A 22,318-nucleotide genomic window follows, 5' to 3' on the forward strand; every position below is an offset into this window, starting at 1 on the left:
TTCAGGCTGGTGCGCGGCGCCTCGACCGAACACGTACCCTGAATCACACTTTGACAGGCAAAAAGATGGCTTACCCAACGGCTTACTGGAACCATCAGCCATCAAATTGACTGCTTCTTACCACTGATCGCTCTGGCTCTCTTCAAGGGGAGGGACCCTGGCGCTTGAGCGCGACCGTTGGCACCAATAAAGCGTCCAGAACCAGTTAGCATCCCGATAGGGTTGCCGCGGGCAAGGCGGGGAATACCACCTCAGCAATCCTACCAGCACCCCCCGTAGCCACAACTTGCGCCTGTCTGTCTCTGTGCGATAAAAGTTGACATGGACAAGCTTTAGAATCGCTGGCTCGGCTCAAGCTCGAAGCCATGCGACGCAACACGGGGCGGCGTAGCTACCGATGGGCCGATTCCATCACAGTGGCTGTCCGCGAAACTGAGCTTCTTGACCGCCAGAAGCGGCTCGACGAGGAGCCTTGAGTGCCCCGGGAGACAACAGACTTACTAGATGGTCGGTTTGTACCTGCCTTCGTAGGGACAGACGTGCCATCGTGCGCTCACCTCCGCCATAAACTCTTGGCGCCCATGGAGCCCCCATCACGCGTCGCTGCATGCCGAGCCTGACCTGGCCTCGTCGAGGAATTGCGGCGCCGACATCACGCCATGCTCCTCCACCGCCCAGGGCTCTCTGTTGGGCGCAAGGACGCCCGAGTAGATCACCACAGGTCTGGCCGAGCGGCCGGTGTTGTGCAGATAGTTGATGTGCCTAGGCAGGCAGGCAGCTTGTGCAAATGGCGTGCGTGGGAGTGACAACAAGATACCCCGAAAGTGACGTTGTCGACGCTAAGGGAGACGTTCAGAGACCCCTCCTACAGAAAAACAACCCACATGACCCTTTTGGACGGGCTCTGTTTCAGAGAAGAGTCGACACTAGAGTAAGTGATTGGTTGACGGCAAAGAATCTCTCGCTCGGTCAGCGTATGTTTCAAGGTGGTGAGCTGATGTCCTTCCTAAAGACGTGGCAGCCAATGTTTCCCTTTCTGTGCCATACAGTATGGCCACGAGGCGAAACCGGTGCTTCATCGTGCACCATTATTATATGGTGTTAGTCTTGTAAGGATGTGGCTCGAGGGGCAAGGGTTTAAGCATCCCACCCAGACATAGGGTACCTACCTACCGTACCTTATCAGAGTAGGAACTTACGTAGATAGATAGGTAGCTCAGATGGAGGCAGACGAAAGACCCAGACCCAAGTGTACCGCGCGCGAGGCTCGACTCGCCCGCCCCGCGCTGGCGCGCTTGGTTGAGTCAGGAGATTACCACCTGCAGCAACTCCTGTTGGGGTTAGCAGACACGCTGACGGGTTTTACATGGTACCATCATGAGCAACCTCCAGAACGGCGTCCTTTCACAAGCGGCTGTGGGTTGAGAGGCCGAAGGTTTGCGGTGGAGATCTTTAGCTCCAAGCCATCTCTATCTCCCCTGGCCCGTGCCCACAACGACCCTTGTCTCTGTCGTGAAGGTACATAGTATCCCAGGGCTTGCGACAGCACATGACGTCATACCGTGACACTGGGTTCAAGGCTCAGTGAAGGTCGGAAAAGCTGCGTTGGAATGTGCTTCAGGATGCATACGCGGGACGCGGAAGGCGGCTGTGGGTCATGGTCAAGCCTCGACGTTGCAGTGACCGACCTCCTCTCTCCAGGTTCTGGATCGGAGGACCATCTGGCTCAAGGGGTTCGTCTTGTGGCCATGTCCGTGCTCGAGCGTTGTGTCTCATCTCGGATTGCGACTCTAATCTTCGGTAGCGAGCCTGTGAGCGTCGCAAGCTCAGAAGTCCCAACACACCCCATTCCCAAAGGGCAGATGCCGGTCTCGCTATGCCTGTCTTAACTTGGGCGGTATTGGTGAAATCTAGGGTCGGATATGGCAGCCGTTTACGAGCCATTAACGCGATGGGCGGGAATATTGTGCGTTCGATATTGCTCCCCAAGGGCAAGGCGGCTGACTCGCATCTGACCATGTGCCGCGCCGGCTCAAGGTTCCTTTGACACACGTGAAAATGTGTCAAGTGAGGGTAGAGCAGCGGCTATTCCCCTACGCGTCTGTGCTGAAGAGATTGCACCAGGTCTTAGAGTAAGCCATTATAATGACGTCAAGTCGCTACTGAGCTCTGTCCGTGATGAGTCGGTCGCGGAGGATGGCTCCCGAAGATAAGCAAGCACTGGAAATTCAAGGGGGGTTCAAGCGGTGTCGCCGAGTGTCGAGCACAAGATGATCGTTCGACCCTCGCTCGCTCTGTTGTTACATCGTGAGTCGCGTTCGTAGATCGAGGGGCCGGGCGACGCAATATGATCGCGATTTGATGATAAAAATAAAGTTGATGATGATCTGTGGTTGAGCCTGTCGTCTGGCCGAACCCTTTGCACAAAGTAGGCCAATACACTGGTGATCTCGGGATGCCCTAGGGTGCTTTGCCCCCCATTCCTTGGCATTTTGTCGCTAAGCCACTGCCCAAGCGAACGACAAGCGGCCAGCCGAATAGAAGGGTCGTTCCAGAGCACACGATTCCACGGGCAGGCCAGCGAAAGGCAGAAGCACGCCAACAACTCCAACGCCACGTGCATCGGGACAACTAGCGCTGGGAGATTGGGGAGGAGCAAAGCCGGCGAAACGGCGCGTGTGCTAGAGGGAATTCAAGGCTGGCGTGCCTCGACAGCTGCTCCTTCATTTCCTCCACCAATTTCGTGTGGAAGCATTGCGACTGGTAGCCTGGGCTTACCGCCGGAAGCCTGCGGCCGAGCTGGTGCGGCAGCCTCTGGGCACGGGCATCATGTCCCTCAAACACACATTGATCTTCCGCGTCTAATCGTGATTCTCGCAGGTAATAGCAAATGCTGCATTTACCTCGACATCAAGCCAGCTGGTGGCTATTGGTAATGACATGGATACTAGGTGGAAACTCGTGGTTCATTCACCGCTCTAGCAGCCAGGACGATGTGTCGCAAATGTGACAAAAGTGCGAGGTGAGGAAATCGTCGTTTGATAGACCAGAAGTAAAATACGGCGCAATATCCTCTCCGTCGTGGGTTTGGGCATTTGGAGTTTGCCATCAAGAACTGGTGCACAGCCACACGGGCATGACCGCCCTGGCGTAGAGGCTTGTGAAGATCAACGTCCCTGAATTAAGTTCGTCCTCGTTGCGGTCACCATGTGCAATGCTGTCTGACCATGCTGTGTGCTCGTCCGTATCCAGTTGTTGGCTTCCGAAATGGGCGCTTGGGGTCCTGCCATGTTGGGAAACTGCAGAGGAGCGGCCAGGACAGGGCGATTGAACATCAAAGCATCTCGGGGAGTTAGGGTCGTGGCAGCGAGGGAAGAGACATCTGTCGCACGCCAGATAGAGAGTCCCTGCCTCGGGGTAAACTCCGAAAAGTCAAGAGACAACATCCCTATGTGTCGTTGGAATGGGAAAAGAAGCAAAGCAGTAGGCCTACGCATCGTCCTTTGCTGTCATTGCCGAAAGCCATGAGTCGGGCCAGAAGACAATTGCTGGCCTCCGCAGGGGCTGTGGTGCATCTCTCCGTCTTTGATAGCCGATGACGAACCCAAGTCCCGATGGAGAGGTGAACGTTCGTGTGCTCAATGTCAGGATGGGGCCTGTTCGAACATGTGGATTACCCGGCTCAATGGGACAGGAATGGGGGTTGCGCGAGGTCTCGACAGCGCGCTGGCGAGGGGTAGCCTGTCTCTCGTCGTTTTCCCTTTGATCCCCATCTCCGTGTCCATCTCCATCGACTGCAGGCCCTGTTGCGTTGGTTTACCGCCTCAGACGACGAGGGCCTCGAGTGTGTCGGTTGATTTGCCATGATTGATCCGTCTGTTGCCGTGCCGCACCGCGCATGGGGGGGTGCTCGAGACCTGACGTGTACGAAGTCTTGGTAAGATTGGGGAGACCGCCCACGACAGTCTGGACCGGACAGGCACAAAGGCGCAACGACAGACTGAAGGGCTTTGGAGAGCCAGTGGACCGACCTACCTAGTCTTGAGCCCCGTGGTGGAACAGTGGATTGGTGGGCAGCAACCAGACGGTGCAGCTTGTGCTAAAAGTCCATCGACTTGCCAATTCAGCATCCTGGGGCCTTGCTATATCACGCCCAGGGGGTGATTGTAAGCACCGCGCCCCCGAGAAGGGGAGGGGGGGTCTTGCAGCTCATTTTGTGGCGAGGGTACTGTACTGTACTAACAATTTCCGTGGTTGGATTGCAAGGGGCTGGTGGGGTGGCTTGCCCAGCGCGCTCTGCTGTTCAGGTCAGCTCTTGAGGGGTGGGGAGGGGGGTCTATGCAGAAGTGAGTACCATGTACCTGCCTGACCGTCTGGGATTTCCTACCCCCGCTAAACAAGTGATGGATGGGCAGGTGCCAGGTAGGTAAGGTAAGGTAGGTAGGAAGGTAGCCAGGCAGACACCTCGGTGTGTGACTGGGAATTGGGAGGGGAGGAGCGGTTTGGTTAGGCCCTTTTCAGTTGGTACAGGGGATGCGCTACATGTACAAGTGAGCAAGCCCGACCCGAATCGTTGTGACCCCCCCGGGGTCCAAGGTACAAGTACAAGTGGGCTTCCATTTGTGCCCTTTTCCCCTTCCAGGCTCCACCGTCCCTTCTCTGTCCGCTCATCTTTTCTTCGTCGGGAATCGATGCCACCTAGACCCTCCTCTTTCAACGTCGACAGTACAGACCCAAGTAGCCATCTCAGTAGAGGTACAACGACGCGAAGAACCTGGGTCCAAAGTACAGACCCGACGACGAGTACTTGCTTGGCGAAGGCCTCCTGCGACGGGCAAATACCTACCTTACCTTATTCAACAACGTCGACGACAGGCCGACGGCACAACAGGACGAACCGCCGATCCGACCTGCCAGCCTGCCTCGTGGGGTACATTACCGCAGCCATCCTTCAACCCTCGACCACGACCAGTCTGGCCAGCTGCCTATTGCCTTTCTGTCTTGTCAGATACACGGCGACACCTTCTCGTCCGTCTTCCTCTCTCAGCCTCTTGATCATCATCAGGGCAGACCAGATACATCTCCCCTCAAGCCCAGACGAAGCACAGGCCCTCGGCCGCCATTTCTGTTCACTTGGGTCTTCATCTTCCACTAATCTGACCCCGAACCCCCCCGAGAGAAGCGCCCACCCCCCCGGAGAGCACGACAAGTACGCCAACCCGGTCTTCTCCACCACCAGAGGCAGCGCCAGAGCCAGAGGTCCCACACCATCCTCTCTGTCCTTCTTCATAATAATACACGCTCCCACCCGAGCCACCCCTCGCCAACAGCCTCTTCCCACTCTACATAACTGTCTCTTCTTGCTCTTTCACTCCCCACATCTTCTGCCCTCGTGGACAATATCCTGTCACTTTGACAGCTACTCTTCGACCGTACTGCGCATCGTACTCGTCGCACTCCGACGTCTCGTCCATTCGTTTGCTCACCGCGACACGCCCTCCCATACCTTATTGAGCATCACCAGCCTAACCCCCCCTCCCCCCACACTCAAGCTACGCTCCTTCAAGAAAGAAGCCCAGCCAGAACTTAGGCGTCGCAAGCTGCCACAACACGCGCACGGCGGCTTTCTTTCAGCTGCCATTTTCTCGCCCACAGCCCACAGAATCTGGACAGGCGAGGGAAATCGAAGAGGCTCCCGCAAGGCCCATTCTTGGACTCTAATTTTGCGCTCGAAACCGAAATCGCTGTCACCGGACAGCACAGCCACTCGCCCTGATGTTTCGCCAAAGGTACAAGGACCCTTCGCGCTGCCAGTGCCACCCACGCAAAATGCACCGCATCGCATCACCCTGCTGCCATACGCATGCGCGCGCGCGCGCGACTTGCTGCATCTCGCGCAAGGCAGTTTCCTACTCGTTCCCGCAATCAACTCTACTGACACTTTGCGCTTTCTCTTAGGACGAGCACCCAGAAGCCTGGGGACGAGTTTCTGGCCAATTTTAGACAGCAGTTTCCCGAAGCTGCGGTCGGCGCATCGTCTGCGCAAGCCCAGCCCGCCCACACAACAACCACTGACAATACCGCTGTTGCCGCCCCAGCGCTTGAGAGGTACCTGCCCACAACACCCTGGTGCTAAGGGGCACCGCACTCTCTTTGTTGATCTTGACCACTTTCTAATGCAGCAATAGTGCCCACCATGAAGCTTTCCGTGACCAAGATCCCACACCGAGAGCACAGCATGAGCCCTGGCGGTTCACGCCATCCCTTTTAGATCCTAACTCCTTCTCCTTCTCCAGCTTCGCCAATGCGCCGCCGGGATACTACACTCCTACCCCCGGCGGTACCAACACCATCTATCATCCTCAGGCCGGAGACCTGCACACGCCTACCATGGGTCTCGGTATGGGCCTAGGAACACCGTTGTCAATGCCGACGTCTGAGGGTGCAACCATGCCCCCATCCTCTGCCATGATGGAGATGGCGGGCTTTCAGGCCTTGCAGTCTCACCAGTTTCACCATTTCAACCCCTTCATCCAGGCTCCTCCGCCTCAGCAACAATCCTTCGCGCCGTCGACGTTTGTGCATCAGGACACTGGCTACGAGACGATGGACCATGACGGCTCGCCAATGGATTCGGATCCGTCAGACGAACGTATGGTTTCCTTGGACGGTACATTACACCATGGGTCTCCGTTGGTCGGTTTCCAGCCCCAGCAACATCAGCAACAACGACAATTCGCCGGCATGTCAATGGCCGCCCCTCTGCCGGCCTCGGCAGAGAAGTTTCGGTTCCACGCGACTCTGAACGCTCCAACCGCCATGATCAAACACGCAGACGAGATTCCAGTGACGTATCTTAACAAAGGCCAGGCCTATTCTCTCTCTATCGTTGATACGAATGCGGCGCTTCCTCTTCTTCCCGGCACGAGATATCGGACATTTGTGCGCATTTCTTTCGAAGACGAGCAACAGCGACTGAAACCTGGCGTCTGTTGGAGCTTGTGGAAAGAGGGGAGGGGCACGAACGAAGCTCACCAGCGTGGAGGGAAATTGCAGGCCGTCGAGTATGTCGAGACAAAAGATGCTGCACACGAAGGCGATGACAGGCGAACCCGCATCGAGCTGGACACATCTTCATTCGACGGCTTCTCAGTCATATGGACACCCGGTGCGAATGGCGGGCCTGAATGCAATATTGCCGTTCGATTCAACTTCCTGTCGACCGACTTTAGTCACTCCAAGGGTGTCAAGGGCATACCTGTGAGACTCTGCGCCAAGACCGACCTATTACCCGCCGACTCCGCACAACCTGCACCCGATGCGACACCTGAGATATGCTTCTGCAAGGTCAAGCTGTTCCGAGACCATGGTGCCGAACGCAAACTTTCCAACGATGTGGCTCATGTCAAGAAGACCATCGACAAGCTGAAGCAGCAAATTGCTCAAGCAGAGAGCGGGTTGAAGGACTTTGGAAAGCGCAAGCGGTCTTCGGCAGTACACATCAAGTCCACAGGACCAGAAAGGCCCGGCAAAGTCCAAAAGCATAAGCGAACCTGGTCCATGTCTTCGGCGAGTTCGGCAGGTGGCGGTGGAGGACGTCCTCCTGTTGAAGAGGAACTCCACTTCAAGTTGCAGTCGCTACAGGATATGTTCACCAGCACTCGACCTGTCAGTGTCCTCTATCTTCGCGGCGAGGACCTTGATGACCCGGATGCGCACCCCGTCTCGCTACCTCAAGATTCTGCTGATCTCATCAAGGTGGAATCGAGAGATAGCGCTCAGTGGCAGATGCGTAGTGGACGTAGCTCCGTTGCGGGCTCATCGATGGTCTCGCCCTCGCCAAGTTCCCTCTCACTCGCATCTCAGGCTTCGGTGGTACCCAACCGACAGTGGTCGGGCTTCGACAGCGAGGGCACGGGCAGTGGGTCTCGCCAGGACAGTAACCAGCCGACAAGGGTCGCTAAGACAGACGACACAGGTGGCCTGAGCGGCTGGATCGAGGCTCTCGGTGTCGATCCTTCTTACAGACCGCCGCCGGAACGCGTCACCAAGCCCGTGGCTTGCTTCTACATCGCCCAGAAGAAACCTACCGGGACTGAACGACGCGAACTTCACAAGGCCATTTATCTCGGCCAACGCACGCTCAAGGATTTCAATTTCCGCGTAGCCTCAAAATGGAACCTGCAACCTTCAAGAGTCCTACGAACAATCCACGTACTGCAACAAGGACTCGAGGTTGAAATCGATGACGACGTGATCCAGGAACTCAAAGAGGGCCAAGACATGACCCTGGAGGTTGTCGAAATTGGCCCGGAGGCTGCAGTGCAGGTCAAGCGGGAATGGGAAATGGCTGTCGACCAGAACGACAACGACACGGCAGCCTCGTCGACCCCATCTCAGGGCGGATATGAACTTCGACTATCATTCTGATGCAACACGACAAGCGAGGCTTTCCCTGTCTACCTACGGCAAACTCAGCACGGCGCGGGGTCCACAACAGGCCTCGTGCATGCCCCGTTCCTTATACCGCCTTACGGACCTTCCCGCCTGCAGATACATGTAATACCTACTTACACAGGTCGGTGGGACACGATTGATAACGGCGTTGCTCCCCATTTCATTCTTCTTTTCCCAAGATACCAAGTCCCGTCAGGGGCATTTATTCTTCTTTTCTAAGCGTCCTATGGGACTTTTTCCTCGGAGTCGATACACTAGACGGACAACCATATTGTAGCTTTCTTTTTCAACCTTGGTTATGTCGGATAAGCACGGATGTCAGCTTATCAGAGCGTGGGCAAAAGACGATGGATAAGATGAGAGGACCTCGCAGAGACCTGGAGGTCGTGAACGGACATCTGACGCTAACTTGGCTCAGCTGCTGGGCAACATCAGGCGGTCCGGCGGCCGTCACATCCCTTCTTGTAACGAGCCTTTTGCATTTCTTGATCCTGATTTTTGGACACCATTATTTCATGTTTTCATTCCTTTTGTATTACGAAGCAACCCGTTTTTCGATTTCTTGCTGAACATGATGGGAAACTGGGCGGAGACTCACGGGCAGACGCGGAGGGGATGTGGCCAACTGGTTGTCCGGTACATTTTCACGTTTGTATCTTTGGCATTAGGGGCAGTATACCCAGAAAGAGCGCGAGAGAATAACATGAGGTTTATTGAGTCGAAAAGCATGCGCCTCCCCAGCAACGTGTGACTACGTGCATCAAACGGCTCGGGCCAGTGCTACGTGGTCCGTGATGGCGCCTTTTCCTCCGCACCAGCACGGGGCATCTTCTACATGTACTTGGGTACCTTACCTCGAAATGCAGTGGGGGGCGGGGGTGTGTCTGGTTCGTGGCGCATTTCTCGACGAAGGTTGGATAGAGGATACAGCAAAGAGAGAGAGATTTGGCCGCTTCCTCCCATGGCTAATTTCGCGTGGGACGCACGGCTGCCAGGGTGCTTCACGATCGTGATTCGCTCCACCAGGAGATATGTCCTGGCCTTACAGATAAATCCGACATCAACATCTCCTTCCACCCCCCCTCATTCGCTTCAACGGCACGCGAATCGGCGCAACCCCCCTTGTCGATTCCATTAGGCTGGGCTCGCATTTGCAACGTCGCGGGCAGAAATTCACCTCAGTCATTTTGTCGTCTAGGCCGTGATTTTTCGGGGAGGGGCTAGGCCAGGGGGGGGGGAGGGTTGGATGCTGTGTATCTGCATGTGGACGATGGTTCCGTGAGACCAGCTCGGCGAGTAGAGTAGAGAGGGGGGTGCAGTTTGGGGGGGGGGAGGAGATTTGGGGACTCTAGGGGGGCGGCTAGGTACAGCTGGGGAAGGTCGGTATCGCTGTCAGGTTGCATTCTAGATCCAAATGTGGCGCGCGCAACGTCTTTGTCTCACTCGCCACGCTGCGAAAGCCTGGGTCTTTAGGGGGTCCATCGGGTGCTCGTCTCCAAGCTTCCTTCCTCTGCGGTCCGTCTTTTGTCTGTCATCCCGTGAAGCGTACTGGCTAAAGCAGTTTTCTGTGGGCTGAGGGAGGATTGCAATGGGATGGTTTGCGGGATGACCGGACCTTGGCGACAAGATGCAGCCGACGCTTGGGGAGGCAAGGGGAGCGTGTGTGCTTGCGTAGAGGGATTGTACATGTAAAGCTCCATGGCGGTGGAACAAACATGTCAGTGACTGGTTGTCATGGGTGGGGGCGGCTAAGCCACACTAGCTGTGGCGAGTGCTTGCGCGTCTGGCCAGCAGCGCTACCAGCTAGCTCGCTGTAGGATTTGGAGATTTGAACAATCCCCCTGTAATCGAGGTACTTTCGGCCATGTATTCGGCTCTCGCAACGGTACGAAGCAATGATCTTGGGGTCTCGACCCTCGTGGGGACGCCCAAGCCACACTTGTGGCTCAAAGATGCAGTCCAGGGGCACCTTTCCTCCAAAGATGATTGGCGCCAGATCTTCAATCTGCAAGGTGTGGCTGATGACATCGGGACCAAAATGCCAACGTCAGTCAGGCACCTGTGTAGATCACCAGGTAGGTCGGTTGTCTGCATGCTGTCGTCAAATTCACCGTTCGAGCACAAAAGGGACCGACGATCCCTATGCACAGTTCGAGACTTGTCTAGCAATCACGGCTTGGGCGGCCTCCCGATCGCCCTCAACATGATGTCGGTGATCATCGCCTGCTGCTAGGAAAGAGACCGGCCGAGACTGCCGGATCTTCGCGGTGACGCAGGACCACAATGTCGCTTTCGTTGAGCATCACCTTCATCGCAGAATCAGTGCGCATGTCGTCGCAATGGTGTTGACCCCCGTGGCTCAAGCTACGCAGCTGCTTTGGTTCACAGGTCGCGCAGTGCGTATCAGGCTAAATATGCGTATAGCGAGTGCACACTTTGAATACCAGCCAGTGATTCCCCTGCCGTGTCTCACATTCGCAACGCGGTGGCCTGTGAGTATCATCCCTTTATAGGAGCCAAGGACGGGGCCTATTACGACCCCGAGAATACGGATAGCAGCTACTCCTCGAACATGAGCGGTCCTCCTAGCCTCGGCGCGGGGCTCTTAGACCCTTTGAGGCTCCATGCCAGTGTTGAAGGGCAAACCGGGGCTGCCAACGCACCGATCGCAAACTATGTCCCACTGGTTGAGCAAGGGGTCTTCACAAATGGCGTGTGCAGACATGCAGCCCTGAACTTGGCCGGTCGTGGGCACGCAGAAATGAGCCACAGAGCCGACATTTGTACCGGTACTTCGACCTTCGCAAGGGAAACACTCGCCACAATGAGGAGGGGAAGGGGGGTGGGCACAAGCACAAGAGGGGAGGGGTTCATCGTGGCTCGACTGGACTGGCTACAGTGACTTGCGCTGGCGCAACGTCCAGTGTCTTCCCGATGCGGATATACAACTGCTGATCACCCTCACACAGGCGTCATCCCGCACCGCACCAACATATCACCGTCGCATCATGATAGATGGTCACAAGACGAGAGGACGACCAGGTGAGCCGAGATCACAGGCCGTTCGCTGCGGTGCTGGCCGCTACGCGAGAAGACGATCATCACGCTCTCCGAGGTCCAGAACCTCCAACTGACATGGCCTTACGTGACACATGTGCGACTGTTTTCGGTCGTACTAGTCACTAGGCCAGTAGCGGCGAGCCGGAGCCTCACCGTTCATGATCGTCCTCGAGCACGGAGAGGCACAGCCACGCGTAACTTCCAGGGGAACAAGCCAATAGAGGTCGCGAAGTCGCCATTTTCAGCTCTTCAGGGGCCCCGTCAGTCACATTGGCGGGGCATAGCGCGATGACAGACGCCGACGGATGAAACGTTGGGTTTCTTCGCCACAGCAAACGACGATCGTCGCGCCTTGTGTGGCTCACATACCTCGCCACATGTCGGATCGAGGCGATTGGAGCAAACGGAACCACAGAACAGCCGTGGCTGAACCCAATGGGCGCCGTCAATACGGCTTTCTGATGTGCGTTTTCCTTCTTTGCGGAGGGAGACCTCGAGAGGAGAGCCCTCTCGTCTCCAGCGGCTCCAGCCGCAGGTAGGTACTCGCCACAGAGCCCGCAGGAGGGGCGTGTGCAGGGAGGGGGTATGAATTCGAGCGGCAGCCAAGGGAGCAATGTCACTGTCTATCTCGACCGGCTCGGGGCCACTCATTGGAACTCTGGGACCCCCGGCGCGTCCAGACTTTCGGGACGGACCTAGAGATAGGGGGGTGCCGCGCCCGCAGGTGGGCCGTGATCTTGGTTCCTGGCGAGCCACAGCCTGGTCAGGGGGGTGCTTTCGTCCCTGGGTGAGGAGAGGCTGAACAGGATAAAGAGACTTGAGGTCCTCTCATCGACAATGTGTCGGAGTGTTTGACGTCGGTCGCTGAGATGGCCTACACCCGTCCCGACATCTCGGCCCTCTCAATTTCACAGCTGCTTCCTATGCTGTTGGGCCCGAATTCTCTCCCCTATCCCCCTTCTATACCCTTTCAACTTGCGAAGCCACACGCTGACACAGTCAACAGTTGATCGAGTTCTGTCACTTCAGCCACAACCGCACAAAGACCCCTTGCCAGTCACCGGGGGATATGAGGCTTCACTGGAACCTCAACGGTGAACCAATGGCAACGTCTACTGCATCTCGTCGCTTTCCCGATGCGGCAGTTAAGAGACTCGCCACACTGCCGTGAATGTATCGAAACGACAAGGTCAAGACGGTCACTCAGACTCGAGGCAAAATTCCAGGAGGCTCGAGGTGGCGAAAGTCCCGTCCGTCACAAAGCGGGGAGCAGAGTACCCTGGGGGCTTCAGGGCTTCCACGGCCCCAGCTGTGCTCTGGGGCAGCTGTGCTGGGATCACGCCCTCTTTTCCCTCGGACCAGCGATTCCTGGCGGTGGAAGCCGCCAGAAGGTTGGTATGAGGGGGAGAATGCAGGTTGTGGCGTCCTGTCCTGGCGCTCGCTGTAGGCTCCAGAGCATTGCTCAATCGGCAGTCTCCATCACCAAAAGCAGTATCATGGTTTCTTCACAACGCCTCTGGGAAGTCTTGCCTTCGGAGCCATCGAGTGATGTCTCTCGGAAATGTAAACTTTTCTTCACAACAAACCTGAGGATGCTATATCGTCGCCAGATCTCCGCCATTCATTGCCCGTCTGGGTGTTCATTGGACAATGGACGTCTCGGAGCTCTCGGGAAGAGCAGTGATCATCGTAAGCTTCAGTGAGCTGTCCCAATTGCTGCTGTATCTGGTCGTGGTGGCGAGAGAACAGTGCTCTTTTTGGATGGGATTAGCGATTTCTCGAAGGCGGGGAAACGGGCAATCTGATGTGCGGGCCAAATGTGTTTGGGATTTTGCGGTCGGGGATTGGACATAAAAGTCCACCACCAGCTGCTTCACTGGCCATGTCAGTGGCGAAAGAGCATGTTTTTCCCTGGGGGCTGCCTCGCAGTTCCAATCCACAGGGAGAACTGGGCACACTGCATCGGATTTGAGGCATGTTTGTGAGCAGTCAGGGCAGCTTGGTGGCCGCTGCGGTAGGTGTGGGAAGCGATGACCGCATGATTGGCGCCGATCGGCGTCGTCCGCCGATACTGCGGTTCTTGGACCACGGCCGATTAACGTTATGGTGATAACGATGCACGAATGAATTAAAGCTGACCGTCCCTCCAATACATCTTCGAAATTGGAATGTGAAGCAAAGGTCTTCAGGGGAGGGATCACGGAATTCGCATTGTGGCCCAGCTATGGTTGGCCAATGTCGGATCAATCGGCTGCCCGGGCAAGGCTGGCGCGTGAGTTCAGTGCTCGTACCCTCCTAGCTGTAGGCTTTCTTGATCTAGTATTCCTGGCATGCCTCGATCATTGAGGTCTTCCTGCCTCTCTCATTGACTTTTGTCGACACGATACATATCGTAGTCAATCAAGAAGGCAACCACCCGCGAACCCGCCGTGAGGAATCACAATGATACGAAGCTGATTGTGCGCGCAATGCGTGCCTTGAAATCAAATGCACGTACATGCTCTCGGATACTCTCCCAAGTTACACAATGTGGGTGATTGTTAGGCCATTTACCAAGTCACGCCCAAGCCCGGTCGAACTGTGAGGGACAGAGCTCCTGTACAGGCACCCAGCCTCCTGTGGCATGCTCGAGTTCGCAGCGGAATGAATTACGAAATAGATCGTCTGGCAGCCTTCTGAAGAGCCTCCGCGACGACAGTTCAGGAAATTTGGCAAATATAATGGCGCTTATTTGAGGCGACCTCTGAGGCGAAGCAGACATACAAAAGACCGACTACACGGGGCTGTGGGCGTGTTTCGTGCCAGTGCGATTCAATGATGTACCCATTCACTAAAGACTCGGTCTGCCAATGAAACATTATGTGGCTAATGTCGGAAGAAGTAGTATGTATTTACGTCGGGGACGTACTGGGTGTTTTTCACATTTGCGATGGCTTGCGATTATGGAGGGACCTCAGGAAGAAAAGCCTGCATGGCCAGCCTTGTAGATTTGCTGAAGCCGATCATATCTTCTCAGGAACACTCTCCAACAGATATTTCAAAACTTCATCATGCTCAGCTGTGTATTTGTAGGCTACAGCTCTGCTTCCAGCTTTCTGCCAACTTCTAGTGTGCGGGAGGTTGAGGCATCGCACGAGCGGGTAGCTGAACGTAATGACGAGCATGTGGCATTTTTAGAAAATATGCTGAAACGAAAGGTTCTCTATTAAATACCTCAGTTGGTTGTGCTTTCGGACAAGTCGTTCATTTGAAGGTTAAGTGAAAAAAAAACTGCCCAAAAGCATCCACCGAAGTCCTCAAACTTTGAAAACAAGAACTGGTCATGGAGATCTCACGCTATTTCAATGATAATAAGACTGCAAACAGCCTCGTTGGTGACGCGAGACGCTCGGATGATTCAGGTCATAAGATTGGTACACATTCTTCAATAATGAGTCTTCAATGGTACGGGATTTGGGGGAAGCTGCCATTGACTTCCAAGTGGCGGTTGGAGAATGATCGTGGACGTCTCCTGAATGGAGGGATGCTTATGTGCGATCGCAACCAGCAGCATTGTGACGGAAAAGACAGATCGGGATTGCGAGCGACGAGGAGAAGTCCGGCAAACGGGTCATCGATGTTGTGAATCAGCTACGCATGGTAGGGAGATTATTCATGTCCTAGGAAACAATAGGCCACTGCCACCGAGCGAGTTTGAAGCTGCATTCTCGACAACAATGCGAGTTGGGCGGTTCACACAGCTTCCACAAGAAAAAGAGGCATTTGGTATTTCTTTCAGATGACGATAGGCTTAGGAGGTGTTAGTTCGTTTCCAGCATGGTATCATGAGTTACTGCGGTGCGGTGGGCATTTCATGATGCGCTGCTGTCATGCGCAGCAGGCGAATGACTGAGTGAAGCCCACTTCTGTCGTCCTCGTGTCTACAGATAGAGTTGAGTCAGCAACTGGAGAAACAAGTGGCTTGCTCCCGTGGCTTGAAGATGGCTCAAATAGCACGTGACTCGGTGGGGGCAGTTCGCCAATTGCAACATGGACCGTGCGTCGCGTGCAGCTTTTGGAGCTCCAGGAAAAAACTTCCCTGCCAGTGGGGGAAAATTCAGAAAAATCGACATCGTCGGCGCCTCCCAGTCCAAAGGTCGAGATTGGAACACAACGAATTCGCCAATCCACCACCCACAGCGCGAAGTCCGTCACAATCACAATGGCGAGCGTCAACTACGTGCTTTACGAAGCCCCTATGGGCTATGGTGTCTTCCAGGTCGAGCACCAGGCTGACAGCATTGGTCTTCGCTCCAAGGAGACCCAGGAGGCTATCAACGACCTGTCGCGCTTCGGCAAGATGATCAAGCTCCTCAACTTCACCCCCTTCCAGTAAGAGAAGCTCCAAGGCTCAATGCGCACCGCTGCATACCATTGGGCACGCGGCAAGTGCGCTGGCGGAGAACTACAAGTCGGCTAACCCAGCGGGACAGCACTGGTAAGGAAGCGCTCAGCGAGATCAACATGATCTCCGAGGGTGTCATGTCCGACAACCTTAAGTCGATCCTCGAGCTCAACCTCCCCAAGACCAGCGGCAAGAAGAGCAAGGTCGTCCTGGCCGTCGCCGAGAAGAACCTCGCCAGCAGCATCAAGTCTTCTTTCACTGGTGTCGATTGCGAGACTGGCGAGACCTCTGAGGTCGCCGCCGACTTTCTCCGTGGTGTCCGCCTCCATGCCGACAAGCTTCTGAAGGGCCTGCAGACCGGTGAGACCGCACAGGCTGGTCTTGGTCTCGGCCACGCCTACTCCCGTAGCAAGGTCAAGTTCAACACCACCAAGAACGATAACCATATTATCCAGGCCAGCGCCACCATCGACTTCCAGGACAAGGGCGTCAACCAGTTCTTCATGCGTGTGCGCGAGTGGTACGGCTGGCACTTCCCCGAGCTCATCAAGATCGTCTCCGACAACCTGACCTACGCCCGCCTGGTCATTGCCATTGGCGACAAGAGCACCCTCACCAACGATAGGCTGCACGATATCGCCGCTCTCGTCGAGGAGGATGGCGAGAAGGCCCAGGCCATCATCGATGCTGCCAAGGTGTCCATGGGTCTCCAGATCACCGCCCAGGATCTCGAGATTGTCAAGGGCTTCGCCCAGGCCGTCGTCCAGCAGGCCGAGGCGAGGCGTTCGACCTCCAGCTACCTCGAGAAGAAGATGGGTGTCGTCGCCCCCAACCTCCAGTGCCTCATTGGCACTCCTGTCGCCGCCCGCCTCATCTCTCACGCCGGCTCCCTTACCAGCTTGTCCAAGTACCCTGCCTCTACGCTCCAGATCCTCGGTGCCGAGAAGGCCCTCTTCCGTGCCCTCAAGACCAAGAGCAACACCCCCAAGTACGGTCTCATCTACCACAGCAGCTTCATCGGCAAGGCCGGTGTCCGCAACAAGGGCCGCATCTCCAGGTATCTCGCCAACAAGTGCTCCATTGCGAGCCGTATCGACAACTTCTCCGAGGAGCCCTCAGTCAAGTTCGGCCAGGTCCTGCGCCAGCAGGTCGAGGACCGTCTGGAGTTCTACGCCTCCGGCAAGAAGCCTGCCAAGAACGCCGATGTCATGGTACGTACATGTGCTCTGCTTTGTGATTGTCACACATTGCTAACTATTTTCAAGGCCTCTGTCCTGGACATTGTTGAGGGCGACGACATGCAGCTCGACGAGTCTATGATGGCTGCTCCCGTGGCTGGCGAGGTCGAGAAGGACAAGAAGAAGTCCAAGAAGGAGAAGAAGGACAAGTCCGACAAGAAGGAGAAGAAGCGCAAGCGCGAGTCCGAGGTCGGTGCCGCCGAGCCCGCGCCGGTCGAGGACGGCGAAAAGAAGAAGAAGAAGAAGAAGAAGTCCAAGCACGATGATTAGGAAGGCATCAGCTGCTAACAACGGGTGGACTTGCTCTTTTTCCTCTTTTTGGCGCCGCTGGAGAGTTTGCTGTACGGACCTGCAGGGTATACGGTCCCGGCGGCTCTCTCCTCCACTCGGCTTGTCTGTCTGTTGTCTGGATCCCGGAGTTCAAATGGTTTTTCGGCATGGGAGTTTGAGGGCACTGTTTGCATTGTGTCGTGTATGTACAGTCTGACGAAGGTTCATACCCATATCAACGAGTTCAGAAACTTCGACCGCGCCTCTTCTCTTCGTTCATGTGTTACGTGTACAGTGATTTGATCTGCACGATTCGAGAGCTGGAGTATCGCAGTAAAGAACATACATACAGGGCCCTGCGCGACACACAGCCGCTATGCAAGTCGCTAACACCAAGGCACCTCCCAGCAGACAAGTAACGCCCCAAGACGCCGTCCTCTGCCCATATGCTGACACCATCTCAACGCGACTTGTCATGATGACCTACCTAGACTGAAATCAAAGTGTCTCGCGCTAGCAGGCCCAATCAGGTTGTCGTGAAAGCTTGAGATGCTCGTATTTCATGTGGCCAAAACCACGGCTGGCCCGACCCTCGTTGAGCAGCATGCCACATCATGCGCCCTCGCTTCCAAGCTCCTGCGTCCATTTCGTATGCGCAACAACATCTGTCATGGAGACGGTTGGTGGCGTCTCCTTCAGAGCGTTCTTGAAGTCCTTCACATCCACTGATGGCGCCTCAAGCTCCTCCGACTGTACATCATGCCAGCTCATCTCCTTCGCCGCTGGGTCCCCGGGTGAGCATGGTGTCAGTTTTCTTACACCGTCCACCATGATCTGGATGAGTGTTAGTATGTGATGACTGCCGGTTGCGCATCGTCGAAACATACCTCCTTGTAGTGCGTCGCCTGCACAATCTTCGCCACTGGTCTCATCAACGCATGCTGTACCACGTTCGCAATGTCACTGCCCGAGTATCCCTCACTCGACTTGGCCAACTCATTGTAGTCGTTTGGAGTCAAGTCTGTTTCTGTATCGCCAACTGAGATCTTGAACATGCTCGCGCGGCCTGGTGCGTCGGGAAGACCGATGTGAATACGTCGCTGGAATCGTCGTCGAATAGCAGAGTCGAGTTGCCAGGGAATATTGGTCGCGCCTAGGACTAGAACACCCTTGCTGTCCTTACCGACACCGTCCATTTGCACGAGCAGCTCCGTCTTGATACGCCTCGATGCCTCGGAATCGCCTTCGCCACGAGGCGAGCAGAGGGCGTCGATTTCGTCGATGAAGATGACAGCCGGCTTGTTCTCACGAGCCATGGCGAAGAGGGTCTTGACAAGCCTGGCAACTTGATTAGCATCGTTTTCTCACACGTCGTCTTGGATGGCATACCTTTCACTCTCACCCATCCATTTACTGATGAGATCAGAACTGCTGACACTGAAGAAGGTACTGTTCGCCTCCGTCGCAACCGCCTTGGCCAAATAACTCTTACCGGTTCCTGGTGGCCCGTACAGCAGGATACCTTTCCACGGCTGCCTCTTACCCTGGAACAAACTGGGGAAGCGGATCGGTATGACGACGGCCTCCTTGAGAGTCTCCTTCGCTGCCTCCAGGCCGGCGACGTCCTCCCAGCGCACATTGGGGCGCTCTTGGAGGATGGCGCCGCTCAACGCGTTCTTCAGCTTCTTGTCCTCGCCATCCTCGCCGTCCTTGTCCTCCTTGCCCTTGCCATTGGCGCCAACGGCGCCTTTGCCCCCTGATGCTTTTTTGGCTTCCGCTTCGTTGAGGTGATTTTTCAGCTTTTCGGCGCGGTCCATGTACTCGGCGGTCTTGGCGCGGATGAGGTCCTTAGACTTTGCATTCTTCTCGTACTTGATGGCGAGGACGAAGACCTCGAGGGACTGCTTGTACAGGTTGAAGGCCTTCTCGTATTCGCCAGCATTGTCGGCCTCAATGGCCTGCTTGACCGTATTGACCGCGCGGCCGAGAAAGTCGACGTTGTTCGACATTGTGCGTCGTGCGGGTGTGGTGTGGGCGTGTTGAGGGGTTCGTCGTGTCGATGTGAGGGGGGAGGTCTGGCGCGGGGAAGTCGATCACGCACAGCTGCCCGGCGGTTTGTCGCTCAGCGCAGGCGTTGTTTTCGGCGGGGGGATGAGGATGCGTTGCAGGTTCACCGAAAGACCGATTTCCTCCGTGGGCTTCAATCCGAATAGGCTCGAGGCAGCGCAAGACAGACCAGAGCGAAAGGTGGGTGAAGGCCGAGGTGGGGGTGTGCTGCCTGTTGGGCAAAAGAGGCAGAAGCAAGGCGGGATGGGGATCGTCGATGCCTGTGAGTGACGTTCGTTGCCTGGACAAACCAATGGGCCAGGCCAGATTCGCGGGGGAAAATGCATGCATGTATGCCGTAATCGCTTACACGGGATTATGTTGTCATTGAGTAAGCCTCATCGAGCACATTTTTGATTTCTTAGCGTCCCTGAGGGAGACGCAACTCTTCAAGGAATAGTAGTAGACTTGCCTAGATCATTATATCATTGTCTATGTTGCAATAAGTCGTAGCTTCTCGCTGTGCCTGGTGTATTTCAAATCTACCATTAAGGTGAGGTAACGGTTTTCAGAGGACTTGCTCTTAGGCGGTTTGGTGGGGCAATCCCTCTACTGGCGAGAAGCCGCCATGAACACAAGAATCAGACTTGGGTCGCTCCGATTTCACCTATCAACGCCCAAAGTAAAGTGTCAAGCCAAAAATTCGGGAGCCATATCCAGATCCGACACATTATCTGGGCAGTCCTTTCAGGCCCAAAATCTGGTTATCCCAAGATTCTTCTCATCATCTGTGAGATTTTCTCACTCTCCCCTCATAATGGCTCAGGCTCGACTGCAAGCCTTGTCGGAGGAGTTCCAGAAACTCCAAGCTGGCAAGTCACGTACTTATCCTTCGTGAACATTGCCGACTAACTGAAAGACAGAGCTTCAGACGTCAGTATCTGCCCGCCAGAAGCTCGAGGCTCAAAAGCAGGAGAATCTCGGCGTGCAGCAGGTAGGGGCGCCCAAGTACGCCAGCAGAGCTCGATGATAACTCGGCGCTAGGAGTTCGACGGGCTCAAGGAAGGCGAGCGTATATATAAGCTCGTCGGCCCCATCCTATTACAGCAAGACAAGTTTGAGGCAGAAGGCACAGTGAAGGGCCGCCTGGACTTCATCGACAAGGAGATGTTAGTGACCTCACGGAACAGTTGCGTATCAATGGTCTAACGAGCAAGCAACAGTGATAGGCACGAAGCCTCCATCAAGGACATTCAGAGCAAGCTGGATAAGAAGAAGGGTGAAATCATCCAAATACAGGCGAGCGCCCAAGGCCAACAGCAACAAGCAAACGCGGCGGCGTGAGGTCGGTGATGACCCGACGTTACAGAAAAGCATGAGTAGTTGGTTGAATTACAGCTCGCGTTAGGACAAATTCTATACCCGATGTCCCCCAAGCGCCATGGCCGTGGCCCCCCTTTCGTACTACCACATGTCTCATTAACACCGTAAAGTCCTCTGTCTCAATTCAACGCGAGGATCGTGAAACCCCAAGGAAGTCCCATGTTCCTCGAGGGCAGTTCGGATGCCCACTCAATCGCAGCCTGATCATCCTCTCCGAGACCAAGACTCGCCGTGTCGGAGCCATCTTCAACCGCCTGGCAGATCACGTCTGCGAGCTGGCTTTTTGCGTAGCAGCGGGAAAAGACCTTGCTCTCTTCAATCTTCGCAATGATTCTTCTGCACTGATCACTCTCGGCGAAATGCTGTACTTGTTGATCGAAGACCTCCTGTGTGATCCCACCACCGCATGCAGACAGGTGCTCAAAGACGGCAACGACACCAGCGACAGCCCTGGCGAGCAGGCGTGCCTTGGCCGGACCGTTGAGAGAGTCGTCCAGGACATCGAGGTTTTCGGAGTGGCGGTCCAAGAAAGCTTGAGCCTCACGGTCAAAAGTGGTGTTCAATATGCTCTTGAGACCAGCCTGACTAGAAAGGACACCATGGGCGTCTGGGAGGTTGTATGTCTGGTTGATGTGGGAGTATGACCGGAGAAGTGTCTTCCACAGGGAAGGCGATGTGATGGCGGCTTGGCCCATGCTCACGGTGAAGTAAGGCATGACGCTCTCCACGCTGTCTACTTAATGTTTAGCTTCGCCAGGCGAGAGATTGATCGGGCATCGTACTTCGACATGTTTGTGACATCATCTTGAAAAAATGGGATGGGATTGGAGTCCAGCTGCTCAGCGAGATTTTGGGATAGGATGGAGATCAGTAGAGAAGGAGGACTGCACATGGAGCAGCGTGGGAGGCGTATGTCCAGTACCTTTTAATATTTTCTGCCGGCAGGCATGGCGTTGAGGCCTTACGGCCTCATCAGGAGATTGCCTGTATTCAGGGATGGTGGCAAGACCAGCAATGACACGTAGGTGGCCATGGCTTCCTCCCGCCATGCAGGAATAACGCCGTGATTGCCCAGGGCAGCTCACATTCAACGGGGGTGTTTGATCCATCATGCATGGCGGCTTCCGTTACATCCCTTCGACGCGCACATTTTATTGTAAATGAAAGTGACGTCCCAAAGGAGACCGCATGGTATGCTGCGGATGCAAGTGAACCAAGACAGAAGATCCTCTTTTCACAGCATGCTGCAATGTTGTCCCTGAGTGAGAGGAAGGGCGGACCGTCTCCCGATTGATGGAATTCATCGTTCCGGGTTCTCCCGGTAGGCGGCTGGTACGAGTCGGAGACCACACGAAAACTGCCTCCGCAGAGCCAAGCCTCAAGGTGACTGGTGATTGAATCCAGAAGGGCGGTGTTGGTAAACACGGTATTCGGTCATGGAAGGAAGCTTCCCGGACGTGATACAAGCGGCTCTTCCCGC

At 55.5% G+C, this 22,318-nt stretch overlaps 5 protein-coding genes across 5 annotated transcripts; 3 read left to right on the forward strand and 2 right to left on the reverse strand.

Moving 5' to 3' along the window:
• Window positions 1-5,829: 5,829 nt before the first annotated feature.
• VDAG_02169 (uncharacterized protein) lies at window positions 5,830-9,177 on the forward strand (the record flags this gene model as incomplete). The annotated part of the gene is made up of 3 exons (XM_009658198.1): window positions 5,830-5,915; window positions 5,959-6,108; window positions 6,183-9,177. 3 exons carry the CDS (start codon window positions 5,830-5,832, stop codon window positions 8,428-8,430), a joined length of 2,484 nt encoding a protein of 827 aa, XP_009656493.1. The 3' UTR covers window positions 8,431-9,177.
• A 6,541-nt stretch (window positions 9,178-15,718) lies between these two features.
• Window positions 15,719-17,409, forward strand: VDAG_02170 (SIK1 protein; the record flags this gene model as incomplete). Its single annotated transcript, XM_009658199.1, has 3 exons — window positions 15,719-15,888; window positions 15,990-17,112; window positions 17,167-17,409. 3 exons carry the CDS (start codon window positions 15,719-15,721, stop codon window positions 17,407-17,409), a joined length of 1,536 nt encoding a protein of 511 aa, XP_009656494.1.
• VDAG_02171 (vacuolar protein sorting-associated protein) lies at window positions 17,111-19,418 on the reverse strand (the record flags this gene model as incomplete). Its single annotated transcript, XM_009658200.1, has 3 exons — window positions 17,111-18,243; window positions 18,297-18,747; window positions 18,799-19,418. 3 exons carry the CDS (start codon window positions 19,416-19,418, stop codon window positions 18,022-18,024), a joined length of 1,293 nt encoding a protein of 430 aa, XP_009656495.1. The 3' UTR covers window positions 17,111-18,021.
• A 686-nt stretch (window positions 19,419-20,104) lies between these two features.
• Window positions 20,105-21,597, forward strand: VDAG_02172 (uncharacterized protein). The gene is made up of 4 exons (XM_009658201.1): window positions 20,105-20,327; window positions 20,379-20,449; window positions 20,500-20,624; window positions 20,679-21,597. The coding sequence occupies exons 1-4, from the start codon at window positions 20,273-20,275 to the stop codon at window positions 20,797-20,799; spliced, it is 372 nt and encodes a 123-aa protein (XP_009656496.1). The 5' UTR covers window positions 20,105-20,272; the 3' UTR covers window positions 20,800-21,597.
• On the reverse strand, window positions 20,706-22,297 carry VDAG_02173 (uncharacterized protein). The gene is made up of 2 exons (XM_009658202.1): window positions 21,621-22,297; window positions 20,706-21,571 (listed from the first exon to the last, which is right to left on the reverse strand). Exon 2 carries the CDS (start codon window positions 21,552-21,554, stop codon window positions 20,958-20,960), a length of 597 nt encoding a protein of 198 aa, XP_009656497.1. The 5' UTR covers window positions 21,555-21,571; window positions 21,621-22,297; the 3' UTR covers window positions 20,706-20,957.
• Between the last annotated feature and the right edge of the window lie 21 nt (window positions 22,298-22,318).

The sequence above is a fragment of the Verticillium dahliae genome, genomic scaffold (genome assembly GCF_000150675.1).
Source record: "Verticillium dahliae VdLs.17 supercont1.3 genomic scaffold, whole genome shotgun sequence".
Taxonomy (NCBI): domain Eukaryota; kingdom Fungi; phylum Ascomycota; class Sordariomycetes; order Glomerellales; family Plectosphaerellaceae; genus Verticillium; species Verticillium dahliae.